Source organism: Dermacentor silvarum, chromosome 2, assembly GCF_013339745.2.
Source record: "Dermacentor silvarum isolate Dsil-2018 chromosome 2, BIME_Dsil_1.4, whole genome shotgun sequence".
NCBI classification, from domain to species: Eukaryota; Metazoa; Arthropoda; class Arachnida; order Ixodida; family Ixodidae; genus Dermacentor; species Dermacentor silvarum.
In genome coordinates, this window is record NC_051155.1 from 175,376,083 (window position 1) to 175,392,723 (window position 16,641).

Below are 16,641 nucleotides of genomic sequence, written 5' to 3' on the forward strand. Positions count from 1 at the left end.
TCGCTGTAGATCTTGTTGACCTCGCATCTTACTATACTTGCACACTCAGACACTTGAACATTCAATCGCAAAGCGGCAGTATGACGTCTCCAAATTTGCATTTGCGAGCATTCGGTCGCCTGGAGGGTATATGGTTTCGTTGTTAACAGCTCTCACCATACTTCGTATGTGAAGGAGGGCAGCTTCCGTTTTTGATGCAGGATGTATACTGCGGGAGGTAGCTCAGTTACGTATGCAAACACTTAACGCATTCGAAGTTTTTTTTTTATTTTTATTGTGACAAGAGAAACAAGCTGATTGCATCGCGGATGCAATGTCAGCTCGTAACAACAACCGTCGCTCATCACGCGAAATTCCCATTGCATCGTTGGCCCTTTGCAGCACAGCGAAGTTATATGATTGTAATTAAGCCACGGCGCTCATTTGACTCATTCGAAGCAGCTGTCCAGCAGAAGGTCGAAGTTCAGTCCGGCGGAATCCTGTACTTGCAGTTCTGGAAGAAATGAGACATCACAGAGCGCGCGATTGATTCGGCAGTTTACACGCATAGCTGAGATTCCTCCACCTGTCTCTTGACGAAACACGCCGCCTTTCCAAGGAAAGGTCACAGCGCGCGGAATGTGCAGTTAGTGAAGTGTTTTACTTCTCATCTAACACGTTCTTGTCGGCGTGCATGTGAAATACTCCCATCCGCCCTTCTCAAGGAAAAAAAAAAAGTGTTGTGAGCATGCGGCAACACTTGTGCGTGCGCGTCGCTGTTGGGGGATTTCCATCGTGCAATAACGCACGCTAAATATGGAAGAAACCCGCCTTGGTGGCTCAGTGGCTATGGAGTTCTGCTGCTGAGAAGCTGGTCAAGGGTTCGATTCCCGGCGGTGGCATTTCGATGGGAGCGAAATACGGAAACACTCCTGTGCAATAGCTTATAGGTGCACGTTAAACAATTGCAGTTGATCACAACTAATCCGAAGTGTATACACTACGGCGTCTCTCATAACGCTAGAGTTGCTTTGTGACGTTAAACTCAATCAATCAATCAGTAAATCAATCAAAAATGCCAGAGCTGGCCTTTTGGATATATTTTAAGCCAGATTGAATACGACCACAAACTTCGTAAACCTCGTGCCTCTTCGAGAAGAATTTTCATCGTCAGACGCAACGCAAGAATATTTTGTGAGCCAAGCTTTCCGAAGAAGTTGTGCGTCGTAGACGAATGAGGCTAACGGCATATCGTTCGCAGTCGTCTTGATCAGCATAACATAGTCTACCGTTATGGTCTATCGTTTAGGAGAAATGATTCATAATTTCAAGCATCTATGTTAGATGATTATAGTTTCTTGTTACTGTCTTTTTTTAATTGCACACGTTACCCTAGGCATATGAGATCGCCCAAACAAAAGAGTACAGGCCCGACTTCCTCATGTAATATTTGTATCAGCGGCTTTTATAACATATCCACGAGCCCAACGCGCATAACTCTCAGTTTAATTACTTCGTAGGCTGGCAGCTTTCAATATATTCTGTTGCATAGTCTTCATTTTTGGGTATATCAACGTTAGGTGGTGCACGTTCTTCAAGATGCTGGAGCGGAACACTTAGCACAGCTTACGGGGTGTTCACTACGATTGGAGTCCATGTTCAGGTGTTGGGCCCCGTATCCAGCTAGGTGACAGAAGGTGTAAGGGCTACCCTCAGCGTGAGGTCGTCAAAAAAGAATTACTCTATCCGAGTGATGTGACGGGAAACGAGGCAGGCAAATAGAGGATGCTGAGATGTTGTGTCTGAAATAAAAGTGCTCGAGCGCTTGAAAACACTCTACATGCAGTTGTTTTCATATAGTTACGCTGATCTTTATTATTTCCAGCCTCTGATGAAAGCTCACGAAATACACCAAACAAATTACGTCACTGCGAGCCTTGACTGTATCGCTCTCGAACGTGCTTTAAGAGAACGAAGCTCTAAGGCCAACTGCGTATACAAGCGTGCCGAAAAGCATCGAATGCGCATGGAAGGATGTCAAAGCCAACAAAACAATATTGTTCGCAGCATTTCGAACAAGTTTGTAAAATGTCAAAGTTCAATATGCTACGAAAAGGTGCATGAAGGCAGCTAGATGACTGCTATACATTCGAGTGCATTGGTACTGCAAGTGGTCTCTCTCTCCCTCTCTCTCTTTCTCGTATCCCGTATCGTAAGCGATCACTTGGACTGAAACAGTGTCTTATGCAGACTCGGTGCAGATATGAAGAAACAAAGAAGTGAGAAGAGCAGCGTTATCATGTTTATCCGCGGCTGATATATCTGGCTCCTGTGACGTTTCGTCGCTAATACCGACGACCACTGCAAGTGGACAGTTACAGCGACCAGTCATGGCCGATGGACCAAAGCTGCCCTTAATAGTTAAGCTCTTGGCTAATAGTTAAGCTCTTGGTGCCCAAGGCATACCGAGAGAGATAGAGAGAGATAAAAGAAAGCTTTCTTTCGATCGGGCACGGAGAGGGGCATATCGAAGAAAAGCTTGCAAGCGACTAAAAATATGGTTGCGGACTTTTCTGCTCCAAACAAGGTATCGGTGCTGCTGTCGATGTTGTGCTTACGCGAACTGTATGAAACTTATCGTATTTGCTTAAAATGTGACTCTTGCGTCAAGTACGTGCGTTCTCAGATTGTGTAAAATATATACATCCTACACTTACTTTGTTAACATTCATGACGTTGCCTAGGCCTCTTCACGCTTGTTGTGGATATATCGTGTGAAACGTGAATCAGTTCGTTAAGCTATATAGTGCTTCGTTTGTCCAATTCGATTACCGTGTGCCAGAGATGTTTGGTCATTTTACTTTTCTTCTACAAATAGTTCCTGATCGATAGGGTGATGATAGCCCATAACTCGGTTTCGCCGTTTTTGGTAAACTTCGTAGTGAATACGCAGCAAAATAGCAAACTGATAAAGAGCACACTGTCAGGCGTCATGCGCTATGAGATATACATGGCGATACGACATACACATTCAGCGTCAAAAGATTGCGGACAGCGGTACCTGAGAAAACATGCGATTTCCGAGCAGTTTCGAAGAAAACCTAGTGCATATTTTTCTTCCAGTACAGTGCAGTAGCCGCAAGTAATCTTTTTCGTTTATGAGATTTAATTAATTAATTGAAATTATTATCTAACTCGAGAAATGTTGTTCTAATTATCAAAGTGGCAGTGAGAAAATCGTAGAGCAACGTTAAAAACTCCCGATACAGCTCTCTGTTGCTCAATCCGTGCTACATAAGAGCGTTTTTCTGAGCCTAAAGAAGTCCGCGAATACACGCTATAGCCTCGAGCGGCCAGTCGCGCCGCAATGTTGCGTGTACACGCGGGTTTCTTTCACGCTCGGAAAATCATTTTTATGTAGCACTTATTGAGCAACAGAAAGCTGTATCGAGAGGTTTTCATGTTGCTCTACGATTTTCTCATTGACACTTTTCCTCTAACCATAATATTTGAGAAGTTGATTAATTTAATTAATTAAGACTAATCTAATTAGGCGGATGCAAAAATAATCTGAGTATCTCCAACAGATGGCAAACGACATTACTATGGTTCTGTCCAGCTACGTGGCATTTGCATATTTTTAAATTTTGGTGCATGATAGCTGGGACACCCTGTAAATGCTACACCAAGTTCGACACCTCAATTTTTATTTAAGTTCGAGAAACCTATATAGCGCATAGCTGTAGCGTTTTGATTAGGCTGGAGCGAGTTTTCAGTTCTGAATAGTTCGGCAGAACAATTACTGATTAATGAATTACTGTACTAATTAACTTACCTCTGCTAAGATTTCATATTGTCATTTCTTTGCACTCGCGTACTCTCCATGGTTAGAAACAAAGGTGAACAAGTTGTTCTAATTTTTTTTTATGTGCAACTGTGTTTGGGCCACTGGAGGGTTAAACGCCGGCGGTACCATGACAACGGTCATGGGAACACACGGCTCGGCTGTCATGAAAACACATGCAGAGACGCGGCGCGCATACCCGGAGCATCTTGTCCACGTCCCTGGCGTCGTACATGACGTTCTCGTTGATGCGGTCCGAGAAGCACTGCATCAGGAAATGGTGCTTGTCCTCCTGCGTGTATAGCACAGCACACTGGCGCGCACACGAAAGCCGTCATTCGTGGATTAGTGACTATATTCACGTGACTCTTGGAGCTCACAGAGTGCGGTGCCCCGCACAGCGTTTAGATGAGTCGCTGTTTGTCTCAAGACAGTGAAGTGATTCTATCTATGATGCGTGCACCGCAGCTGGAAACACTTTCATTGTTATCATAGTTTGTCAGTTTGTGGCAAGGTTGCAGAGTGCCTCGGCGGATATTCTCGGCGACTCTCGCGACTGCATGTTATCTGCAGCTCGGTGACGCCAGGCTATAGATAAGGCATCTCGCAGTGAGGGAGGGGTCAGATAAACTTAGGAAGGAAAGAAAGAACAAAGGAACGAAATAAATAAATTAAAAGTGAATGAAGGAAGGAATGATAAGAAAGCAAGAAAAGGGAAATTGAATATTGAAAGATGGAAAAGTGCTCTCTGAAAGACAAACTGTCGATATGGCGGCACAGAGCTTGATTTGCGTAAACTGCTTAAAAATGTTATGGACTCGACAAAAGAGAAAATGCGGGAGTGATTCGTTTTCTAAAGTGTAATTTTATTATTATTTTTAGACGCTCATACTGTGACATCATCTCGTTATGTTTGGCAAGTTGGCTGTTCTATTTGAAGACTGGTCACGACCCAGTGCACCCTTAGCTCTTTCGTGCAGAGATATCATTTGATTTTTTTTTTTTTTGCGAAAAGCTGAATCTTTTTGTCGCTGAAAAGAAAGTGATGAAGAAAGCACCTATTTTTTAGTAATTATTTACTGAACCACCAACCGCCATGATGGAAGCAGGCCCATAGCCAGAGGGCTATGGGCCTGCTTCCATCATGGCGGTTGGTGGTTCAGTAAATAATTACTAAAAATAGGTGCTTTATTCAAATAGTCAACGCCTTCAGCAAGTGCCCCCCCGCAAGAAATTCCTGGCTATGGGCCTGGATGGAAGCGTTCTCTTAATTTCCTGTGTATAACATTACTCCGCAATGCAGTTTTCGCGTTTTCGAGAGTCCAACATTGCAACCTCCGCAAGCTCAAGTTACTCTCGGTCTTTCTTTCTTTTTTTTCGGTAGCTTCCATATCGAAATTCCATTCAAGTGCACGAGAGACTATGTGGCTGTTGTCGAGCGAAAAAAAGCGGGCAAGTTTGCACTCGGTCGCGCAAAGCTTAGGCACAGCGAAATTGTCAATCCTCAAGTTTTACTGGCTCCTGCTGCTAGGTATTAACTTGGTCGCTGCTAGGTATTGACTTCGTGTAACTTAACTACGCATGTAGGGAAGGTATTCTCGTACCTTCCCTTTCGCGACATTTCGCATGACTAGCGCTGGACGCGTCGGCGCCTACGAGCGACAGCGTTCCTGGCATGCCACAAACGCAGACAGGCAGGCAGGAGCCGTGTCTGTGTCGGGTGAAGCGAGCGCGCACCTGCGCCGGCGGTTACTAGGCAACGCGAGGTGACGTCATCGCTACTGCTTCGGCGCATGCGTGGCTAGGCAACGCGGACGGCGTCGGCAGCAGCTCTGCGCGTTGCCTCGTTGGTGCTGCTACAATTTCTCTCTCTATCTCGCTCTCATTTTCTCTTTCCCTCTCCTTAACGTCCCATGTCAAGGCAACATGTGCACGGCACGGAGAGGAGGCGAGGCACACGCCGCTCCGCGAGGTGGTTGCTAGGGAACGCAGTGACGTCATAGCTCGGCGAGGTTTTGCGACAGCAGGCGCCACTTTTTACGGTTAGCTAGACCAGCTTCACTGCTAATAAGAAGGAAGTTTTGGTAACAGGCGCAAGGGCAGACATAGAGTTACTATAGAGTCTGGAATTTGAAACAATAAGGTCGAGAAATAGTCCATGGGAGTGTGAACATATTTAGAAACTTCCAATACTTCGATTCGAGAATTTCATATCAGGTTCCATTGAATATTGGGCCCCGGCGGGGTTACTATACGATTATTTCAGCGGGCTTCGCACGGAAAGAGGCCAGCCATGTGGTGGCTGTCCTCCCGCTGCTCGACGTGCATGGTGTACGTATGTCCACATTGGTCAGCATTCGGGGAGATCGGTACAAGTTTCAGGCAGCTGACGGTCAGCGCTTAACATCTTGGCTTGCCGTTTGATATCCTTGATGAATGCCTACATCCACAGGTTGTGCGCCTCGATGCGACCAAGCTCATCGCGTTCTCCTTACTTTTTGTAGCGTTCTTTTTAAATTTCCTTTTCTTTTTTACAGCGAACCTGTTTATGTGGGCCCTGTTTATTTTTTAATGCCGCGCGGTGATTGCGCGTGCATCGCGGCCGCAGTGTCGGCTTTCATTCTACGAAGTTATTCTCCGGTTTCCCTTTGGAGAACAAGTATTTTACAGCGTAAGTTGTTATGTGCTCATTCCAATAGCCGTTTCGGTTCGCGATGGTGTACGCCGCCGCCGCCTCTGCCGCTGCCGCCGCTGGTGTCCGGAAATGCGAAACAATTAAGGTACCTGGTCACCGCCGGGATCGAGCCCAGGCCCGCTGCGCGGGAGTCGAATACTTCACCATTGAGCCACGCAAGCGCTTGCTATCAGGCAGCAGAAAAATGCCCTATAAACACGCCCTAGGCAGGCGCGCAGGCGCAGACGACGAGATGCGATTCAGACGATGTATGGATGGGATAACTTTATTGTAAGGTCCTGCGGGCTACGAGGCGCGCAATCAACGCGGTCCCGAGCCTTCGACAGTATGGTGGCGCCAACTAGTTAAGGTGCCTGCAAACGCAGCGTGCCCGACAAGTTGCATATAGCAATTGCATGCTGCATGTAACTGGACCTGGTTAACTCAAGCAGGCTAGGTGACTATTTGTCACCAGCCCGTTTTGAAGATTCCAATGAACAATCATGATGATGATGATCATCATCATTATCATCATCATCATCATCATCAACAACAACAACAACAACAACGTACCGTGCCACGGGTCAATGAATGTGAGATGTGCACTATATAGTGGATACGGCGTTGCGCTGCTAAACTGGAGTTCGCGGGTTCAATCCAAGTCGCGGAATTCGACGGGAACCAAATGGAAAAAGACTCGTGTACTTCTATTTAGGTGCGCGTTAAAGAACCCCAGGTGGTGAAAACTAAACCGGGTGCCTCATAATAATATCGTGGTTTTGCCACGTAAAACCTAAGAATTTGTTTAAATAATAATAAAAAAAAGAAGCAGATGGCTGCGTTCTCCGGCTTTTTTCTAGGGGTGTAAACAAAATAAATTATTCTCGAGTCTGATTTCCGAGAAAAACATGTTACGCTTATCCTATATTTATACATAAATGTAATGCCGTTCCCAAATGTCTGCCCGCTCAACTGGCAGCTTGTATGTTATAAACGGCTGCTTTCAGTTATTCGGTGCACTATCATAACGACAATAATGAAGAAATTGAAGGAACGGCATACCTCACATACACGTAGAGATATGTGTAGATCTGCTGCGTTCGTTGAAGAAGATAAGTGTGGTACAACATGGGGTACCCCGTTTTAATGTGTTGAAAACATGGTAAGAATGTAAAAAAAACAACGTTGTCCTTGTCTGAATGAACTTAGCAGGTTTACAGACTGGCCCAAAGCGCGGCGTTTATATTGAATGACATGCTAGGAACTTGTTAAGCAGGACTTATTGAGACCCCTGCGTTAATTCGCTCAGGAACTGCGCCTCTGCGCAACAGCCACGACTCTTTGGCAGCACAATCATTCGGAATAACAGTCCTCACTTGCATCGGTCAGTCACCTTTGAGACTTCAATAGTGCTAGCTGTTATGCGTGACATTCGGACGAAAATGACTATTTGGCGTCCAGTATATCAATAACACTTATATATATATATATATATAAGATGGTTCTGCCTGCTATGAATATTATGTCTGCGAATGAGAGTTTTATGTGCAGTATTCACTAAAGAGTGTGTTTGTTACTGCAAACACGTGCGCTTTGATTGTACCTTTGATTTACCCTTTGATTTAATTACCTAGAAATACATTGGTTATTCTTCGCGCCACACAGTTAATAAACCTGGTTAATTTCACTCTAATATTGTTTTCTTCGATCATTGTCTCTGATCAATATCCACCAATAAGAAGCGCGCGTAAGATGACACGATATCAATAACAAAATTTTCTTACGTAGCTTCATGTTGCAGAGATACCAGTTACTTTCAGAAGACAGTGGTAAAAACAGCAGGCGGGTAAGCAAATGGGGGGTAAGCGAAGCTTGTCGTGTTTGTATCTGACCTTCGTGAGGGTAACGTAATGATCACGACATGTCACGGTAATAAAACATAAACAATGATTAAATGTAGGAATCGAGGGAAGGAAACGTACAACGCAACGGAAGGAAAAGTTGCACGAAAGGGAAACAAAAGTAGACGGAAAGGAAACGAAAAGTAGTAGGAAAGGGAAGGGAAAGTAGTAGGTCAAGTACACACACGACAACCTTCGCTTACCCCCATTTTCTCGACAGGGGAAGGGCTGGTGATTTTCTTTCTCTTTCTCTCTCTCTTTCTCTCTCTCTTCTCTCTCTCTCTCTCTTTCTCTCTCTCTCTTTCTCTCTCTCTCTCTCTCCCTTTCTTTCTCTATGTATTTCTTTTTTGTCCCTGGTAAAGTGCCATTGAGTTTGGACCCTTTCTGCACTATCACCAGGATCGGCCCACTTTTCAGCGTGATACCAGCACCACCACCACCGACACTTGTGAGCCTATAAAGCTTCGCTTAAAATGTAGCACACAACTCGCGCGTCACACCACCAAGGCGGTGGTGGTGTCGCTATAGGGCCTAAAATATATCGACGGTGCCTACCGCTGTTTACAAACATGGTGTAGATCTATAAAGCTTCGCTTAAAAATGTACCGCACAGACGTTCTGCGAGAAAAACTGGGCGTCCGCCAGCGTCCGCGTAGCGAACGCGCGCTCGCTAGCACACGACGCGCTTGACAACGACAGCAAGATTGAAGACGTCGCGTTGTATAATCCATGCCTCAAATATATATGTTTAGCGAAATGGTGTAAACATAAAGTTGCAGTTGAAATAAAACACTATTTTAAGAGCGTACTATGCGCAATCGTCCTCGGCGATTGCCCGCAGCAGCAGCGCCCGCAGCGAAAGTACATTGAATATGCCGCGGAGCCCGTCTCCGCCCCTGTTTAGCTGTTTAGTTAGAGAGCCTATATGCAACGCTGTTTTAAACAGCGTTGCATGTAGGCTCCCTAAATCCAGTTCGCTCGCAGCGGCCTCGCGCAATTTTTCCACACGCGGCGCCTCAGCAGGAGAGCGCCGTTCGGGCCACTCGACCATTGTCTAGTACACTATACTGTCACTGAGCCGTGCCCCATATAAGAGGCAGAAAACAGTTACTCTTATCCGTCCATCATATTCGCTTGGTCTACCGCTAATGGAGCCTAGTGTTTATCCGAGTCGTTAAGAAAAGCTACCTTGACACCCTCAGTTCTTGCTCAAGGTAATTTTTAAGTATAGTCTGCATATATAATTAACCTATTTGGGCAATCTTACTTTTGATGATATTGTTGTGAATCACTTTAAAATTACCTCATATCGTTTAAGCTAACATTCGTTTTTATTCCTTGCATCGCTAAAAAAAAAGTTGCAGTGGCTTAGCTCGGCTATGCCAGGATATACGTAGCGTTAGCAAAGGTTCAGCTGATTATTCTTAGCTTTCCTGGTTGTCTAGATTGTCAAGGATTAGCTTGATTGTCATGCTTACTGCTGCTCCAATGACACACACGCGGTATACGTATTATGTGGCACATGTACATTTATTTTTGCTCAACGTCACGTTGCTTCTCTATTGCCACAAAGACGGCTCGGTGATCAGTGACGTAACACGCTGCCGTCTCTATGGCCCCAACACAGTATTTGGAGTTGTCTGTCTGTCTCTGATAGGCAAGATCAATGGTGCTTCCCCATTGGGTCGTCTGTGCAGTTGGAAGACTGGCTAAGTCGAGGTTAAACTTGTCCTTCAAAGGAACACAAAGAGAGTCTGGAGCACGATTGAAGTCACCAGCCACCACACACAGTTCACTTGCCGCCCGACTAGGTATACACGTAGCCACTACGTCTATAGTGTCTTTAACGGAATTGTTCGGTGGCACATACACGGCTTCGATTATCACACCACTTTCGTCAAGCTGAACGGCACAGGCTTCACCCTTAGGCACCGCTACGTTTGGCAGTTCACTGGCAGCAATCCCATTCCTGACATAGATGCCGCTAAACTCAACGTTTCACGCATGGCACTAATCAGCGGCGTCAAGTCTTTCATGTGCCATAGTCTTTCGCACACGTCGAGCACATATCCAAACGGATTGTTTACGAAGTCCGCCTGGAAGGTCCGAGTCGCACTGGCGCTTTCGCTGAGTTTCACAGTATATTCAGTCGATCGGCGAGCCTTGACGTCATCGACGGCGTTTTGTTGTTGCTGCAGGGGTGGTCGGGCACGTCGCTCAGCCTCCTGGCGACGCCGCTTTGCTAGACGTTCGTCCCTTTGCTCCAGTGTCTCCGCAGCACGTTTAGCCTTCTTCTGTTCATTCCTCCTACGCTCAACCGCTAATTGCCAGGCAACTACTTCGGGATCCGATGAGTCAAGCTTCTCCGTTCTTCTGCGCTGTTGAGCAGCATTTGCGCTCTCCTTCTCCATGGCTATACCACACTGGCAAACGCCAGTCAGAAGCGCAGCGGCTCCAGCGCAGTGTCAGACGGCGACTGCACAGCGAGCGCGCGCCGGCGCCAGTGCGTCTACCACGGCTACGACGTCACTCCTCTGGAATGCGCAGACCGGCGGCGGAGTGCGCGAGAGGTGCCGGCTCCGGTGGCTCCGGTGCGCAAGCCGTGTGACATCACTGATCCTTGCGCATGCGCAGCACGGCTCTTGATGTGCCGCGCGAAACGGGCTTGGCTAGGCCAGTGTAGCTAACGCTACAAAAAGCACGGCAAAAACACACACACACACACACACACACACACACACACACACACACACACACCACACACACACACACACACACACACACACACACACACACACACACACACACACACACACACACACACACACACGTGGCCATCTTCACGGAGTGGAAGGGGTGGTGAAATTTTTATTGCGATAGCAATTATATGGACACTCCAAAGCAGATTTCTGCCGTCGGCGTCGCCGTCACCGTGAGGTTCCGTATGACGTCAATAGAGATGAAATCGTCGCCGCGCGCCGAATGCTGTATGTTAGCGTGAAAGGGCGCGAGGGACGCGCGCTCTCACGGGGAGTGAACCCACGGCGGAGAACAAACGCGCGTTCTGAGCCGTGCTCCCTTAAGGGCTGCAGAAGTAGGCGTCTCTTTCCTCCTTTACAATCACCATATATGTACAGCAAACGCGCCTTCATCTGACGCGCGAAAGGCCGTGGGGGGGGGGGGGGGGGGAGGCGACGTTTAGCTGCGGCACCAAGTGCCTATTTATATCAGAGGCTCCGGCAACAGTCACCAACGCCGCACGCATTTTGTGCGAACGCGGGCAAAACGCCGACGGCGTCGACAACAGTTCTGCATGTTGCCGGTGCTGCTGCATGTCCAAGTTTATACAGCTGATAAAGCTACTATCATTACTCCGTATAGCTCTATACAAATTTGCTATCGCAATTGATGCTTCGCCTTTCAGGTGAAACTGCGACAACTTCTTTTTTTTTTCAGAACTTGTGCGGCTTGTGTAGTGATGAGATCTCGGTCCGCGGACTTTAACGCGGCAGCGTTAAAGGCCCCGTGTCGCAGAAAATCCGGCGTCGGCAACCGGCGTCGGCGTGCGATGTCGGCGGGTGGCGGAGAAAATCATCCCCAACCACGCAGGCACTCCGCAGGCCCTCCACGCCTTCTTATATGACACGCGGGTATATGCGGGTTATATTGCCACACTATTTTATCATTAATGTTGCTCATACCTTGTCTTGCATTCTTGGCAAAGCTGTTCCTCGGAATTTTGAGAATGACAATCCACAAACAAATGTCACGAAACAAAACACCCACAGCGCATGCCTTTTATGTTAAATATTCTCAGGCTGAAATATTAAAAGTACGAAACAAAAACGGAATCCTGAAAATTATGCTTTTTTTTTTTGGCGCGGCTGTGCAATATCTCCGGGATCACCCCACGCAAGAGGCCGCGTTTCTATACCAGAAAGCTCGCCTTAGTGCATAGCGTTCGCCGCAAGTGTTTCCCGGTAACCATTACGGTTGCTTAAGCTGCAGTTGTCGGGAAGCGTGAGAAGCAGTCAGGGATCTTTGAATGCTATCGCGTTCCACTCTTAAAAGCAAAGCTTAAGCGTCCTCCAATTTTTTAAGCGAAGCTTTATAGGCTCAGAAGTGTCGGTGGTGGTGGTGGTGGCGTCACGCTGAAAAGTGGGCCGATCCTGGCGATAGTGCAGAAAGGGTCCAATCTCAATGGCACATACCAGGGGCAAGAAGAAAGAAAGAAAGAAAGAAAGAAAGAAAGAAAGAAAATTAAAAAATGTCACAGTTTCGCCCTAAGGGCGAAGCGATGAATGCGATAGCAACACAGCAATGTCATACGAAGTAAGGTGAGCGGCTTTGGTAGCAATATGAATTGTAGTAAACATGAGCTGATTAAGTAAGCAGGTGTGCTGCGGCGCAAGTAGACCGACATGAAGAGAGACTCGATGACCACGAGAAAGCGCGTGTGAAACGGTGGTGTTGATGAGAAGCGCTTCCCGTGGGCAGCGCGTGCGAAAGGACACACCTGTAGCGCTGCACTGCCGACCCGGGCAGCATTGCATGTGTAGCGTGCGTTGGAAAATGTGGCCCGACTATTACTAACTGATTGAACAAGCGTGGTGTGAGCGCGCACAAACAAACATGAATATATCACACTGAATGACTGCAGACAACGACTGTCAAAACGCTGGCAGCAAGCGCATATATACGCCGCAGCAGCGGGCGAAGGTACGTGCGGTCTATCGCTTCAACGGAAACTGAGCGGCGAATGCACGGCGCATAAAGGTCAGAGCCGTGTGGAGATAAGAGACGGTACGTGCGGTCGAACGAACGACGAGCGCGGTTGTTGGCAGCGTAGAAGTGCGCCCCCCCCCCCCCCCCCCCGCTCCTTCCGGCGCTGGCTTCCCGCTTGCTTGCTTGTGCGTGGGAGAGATAAGAGACTGCGGACGAGCGACGAGCGCGGTTGTTGGCAGAGAAGTGCCCCCCCCTGCTCCCTCCGGCGCTGGCTTTCCGCTTTCTTGCTTGCGCGTGGTAGATTGAGTGCGTTCGCTCTCCGTGATAGCGCGCGTCCCCGCACGCTGCCTCTGGGGCATACGGCGCGCGGCGAAGATTTTATCTATACGGAACCTCACGGCGATGGCGACGGCGACGGCAGAAATCCGGTTTAAGTGTCCATATAATTGCTATCGCAATAAAACACCGCCCAAGCACGCCGTTCAGATGCTGAACCAGCGAAGCTGAAACGTGCGGCCCCGTTCTTTAGCAGTGGGTTAATCCCGACGCTGTATTGAAGCGTTCCTCAATTATTGGTTACCTGTTTGTGTTTCTAGTGGAACGCAAGCGCCAATGGCGGGCGGATGCTGCTAACCACGACGCCGAGCTGACTCGAGATATCGAACGCATGCGGCAACGGCGAGCCGAGGAGCCGGCGTTGCGGGCAGAGCAGGTACGACGCAGAGAACGACGTCACTAACGGCGCTGCCAATGGCGCGCGCGCTTGGGTGCGATGTAGAGAACGACGTAACTGATGGCGCAGCCACTGGAGACGTTTAGAGAAACATGGGACGAACGGTTTTTAGTTTCGCCTAGCCACATATACAGCTTTCGCTGTAAAAAAGAAAGCACGTGCGGCGCACAACCGCATTGGATATGCTACACGCGTGATCACGTGACACGCGCGCGCCCAATTAGGTTCGTTTGGTGTGTCGCGAGGCTCTTGGGACATGGAAGGAAAGCGGGCTGGCGCGCGCTCCTCCGGGCTTCCATCGCCTCAGATCAGTTCTGGCGAACAGATGGGAAGGCCACGCGTGGTGCGCTTTGCAAAGGAGCAAGCTGCGTTTGATGAATGCCGGCGTGAACTTGCTCGGGAAAGGGCTCGCCGTCAGCGAAGAGCCGACGATCCTCTGGCGAGGGCTTCCGAAGCTGAAGCCCGCCGTCAGCTACGAGCAGAGAATCCCGAGGCGAGGTTTTACTAATCCGAGGCCAGCCATATCAGCGTACGATCAGAGAATCCCGAGGCGACGGATTCCGAACGTTACCCTAACGAAGGTCAGATACACACACGACAAGCTTAGCTTACCCCCATTTTCTCGACGGAGGAAGGGCTGGTGATTTTCTTTTGTATTAATTACTAGAAAGAACAAGATGACAGACCAAAGAGACTAAATTAAAACAAAGACAAAGAATAGGCTGTGGCAGTATGAACAAAAGAAAAAGGAAAAGAGAATAGCGCAGGTCGCACTAGTTCAAGAAAAAAATTTAGTCTCTTTGGTCTGTCATCTTGTTCTTTCTATATATAGTACCCTTATTCCTTATTCACTTATTACATGTTTCACTTATTAGCCAGTCTCCTTCGTTTATGAGTAGCAAGAACTTGCGGAGTTATTGAAATCAGCTTCAAGAATTCGAAGGTTGGCGCGTCATCACCCGCGTTTCACTCGTACGTCGTGTTCTGGAGCACCAAGTCTCCTCCTCCACTCCGGATGAACTAAGCCACCTATTTGCCATTTCTGTCATTCCAGAAGGCTAACATTAATTTATCCGTCCTGTGTAACTTAACATAATTTCCTATAGCACCTCTTTGAGAGGTGATGTTCTTGGTTGGGGTTAAGGTTACGCTTTTTTTAAATGCGAATTATTTCTTGGCGAACATTTCCTACTTTGACAGTATCTATCTATCTATCTATCTATCTATCTATCTATCTATCTATCTATCTATCTATCTATCTATCTATCTATCTATCTATCTATCTATCTATCTATCTATCTATCTATCTATCTATCTATCTATCTATCTATCTATCTATCTATCTATCTATCTATCTATCTATCTATCTATCTATCCTATCTATCTATCTATCTATCTATCTATCTATCTATCTATCTATCTATCTAGCCGCCTACGTCTTTGTGCTCTCATGGCCGTTTCGTTAACTTGGTATGTGCCAAAATTGACATACTATGACAAGAGTCTCATGGTCGTTTCGTTAACTTGGTAGGTACCAAAATTGGCATAGTATGACAGGAGTGTATGACGAACATAAGTGATAGGTCATGACATAAATGTCATGACATGTGTGCCATGTAGGTCATGACAATGACCCACCGAAAAAGATTAACAATCAAAAACCACTGAAATGGGTTCGGACGTGGGTACTAAGTGAAGGAAACTCTAAAGGATGCTGGTAGAAGTCATAGCCATGAGCATGACTGAGCAAAGATGGCATTGACTCAGCGAAAAAAAATAATTAACACTCAAAAACCACTGAAATGAGTTCGGACGTGGGTACTAAGTGAAAGAAACACTAAAGGGTGGTGGTAGAAGTCATAGTCATGAGCATGACTCAGCAAAAATGAGAATTGGCCAGCGAAAAAAAGATTAACACTCAAAAACCACTGGAATGGGTTCGGATTTGGTACTAAGTAAAGGAAAAGGCTAAAGGTTGATGGTCGAAGTCGTAGTCATGAGCATGACTACGGCTTTCGTGTTAAGGTCTCTTAGGTGTAGCTAAAGGGACACCTGAGGACTGATGACATGAATGTCGTGGCATGCGTGTCATGTAGGTCATGAAAGAGCCGCCTACGTCTTGGTGCTCTCATGGTCGTTTCGCTAACTTTGTAGGCTCCCCGCACACTGCTTCGCATAACATCGATTCCCACAGGGCGTGGGATCTGCCGGCTTTTTGGTCATGCGACCATAACACGCGGCTCGATCTATACTAGCTGTGCGTCTATACCGCATTCGAAATGCAGGCTTTGTCTTTGTGTCACGTCAGTTTAACGAAGCCTCTATGCGGCCGTTTTAACGCACGCATGCAAGCACACACACGCGACAAAGGCAAGCCAGTAAGCGTGGCACCCCCAATCACAGGGTGCTATGTCTTCTGCTGTCAAGCTCTCCAGCAGCAGGTGTTGTTCCACCTGTCTCGTTGTGTGGTTCTCTCGCCGAGTTTTCATCCCACAGGTGGTGTTAGTGTGTGCGCTGGGAACCGTTATTCTTCTTTATTATGTTGTATGTTCCATCAAAAGCGGGCAAAGGTGGCTTTGTCTTGACTGCACGGCATTGTGCGCCCGTTACAAATGGTCGCCATTAAGTGCGCGCAGGATGAGAATGCAGACCGCACAGAACATTCTTCTGCGCTCTCCTGTTTACGAGCAGCTATACTGCGCACACTTTTTTTTTTCTTTGCGTTTTCTTTGTGTACGTGTTGTTCTTGACGCAAAAGGAAACTGACGTGCAGCGCTTGCTTGCC

At 47.4% G+C, this 16,641-nt stretch overlaps 1 protein-coding gene across 2 annotated transcripts in view; it reads right to left on the bottom strand.

Moving 5' to 3' along the window:
* Positions 1-263: 263 nt before the first annotated feature.
* LOC119442179 (uncharacterized) overlaps positions 264-16,641 on the bottom strand; it is a 34,254-nt gene continuing 17,876 nt past the window's right edge. For both annotated transcript variants that reach the window (XM_049661938.1, XM_037706942.2), the window contains 2 exons: positions 4,023-4,115; positions 264-493 (listed from right to left, as the gene is read on the bottom strand). In XM_049661938.1, coding sequence (XP_049517895.1) covers positions 464-493; positions 4,023-4,115 — 123 coding nt within the window. In that variant the 3' untranslated portion in view covers positions 264-463. The remainder of the gene's footprint in view (positions 494-4,022; positions 4,116-16,641) is intronic.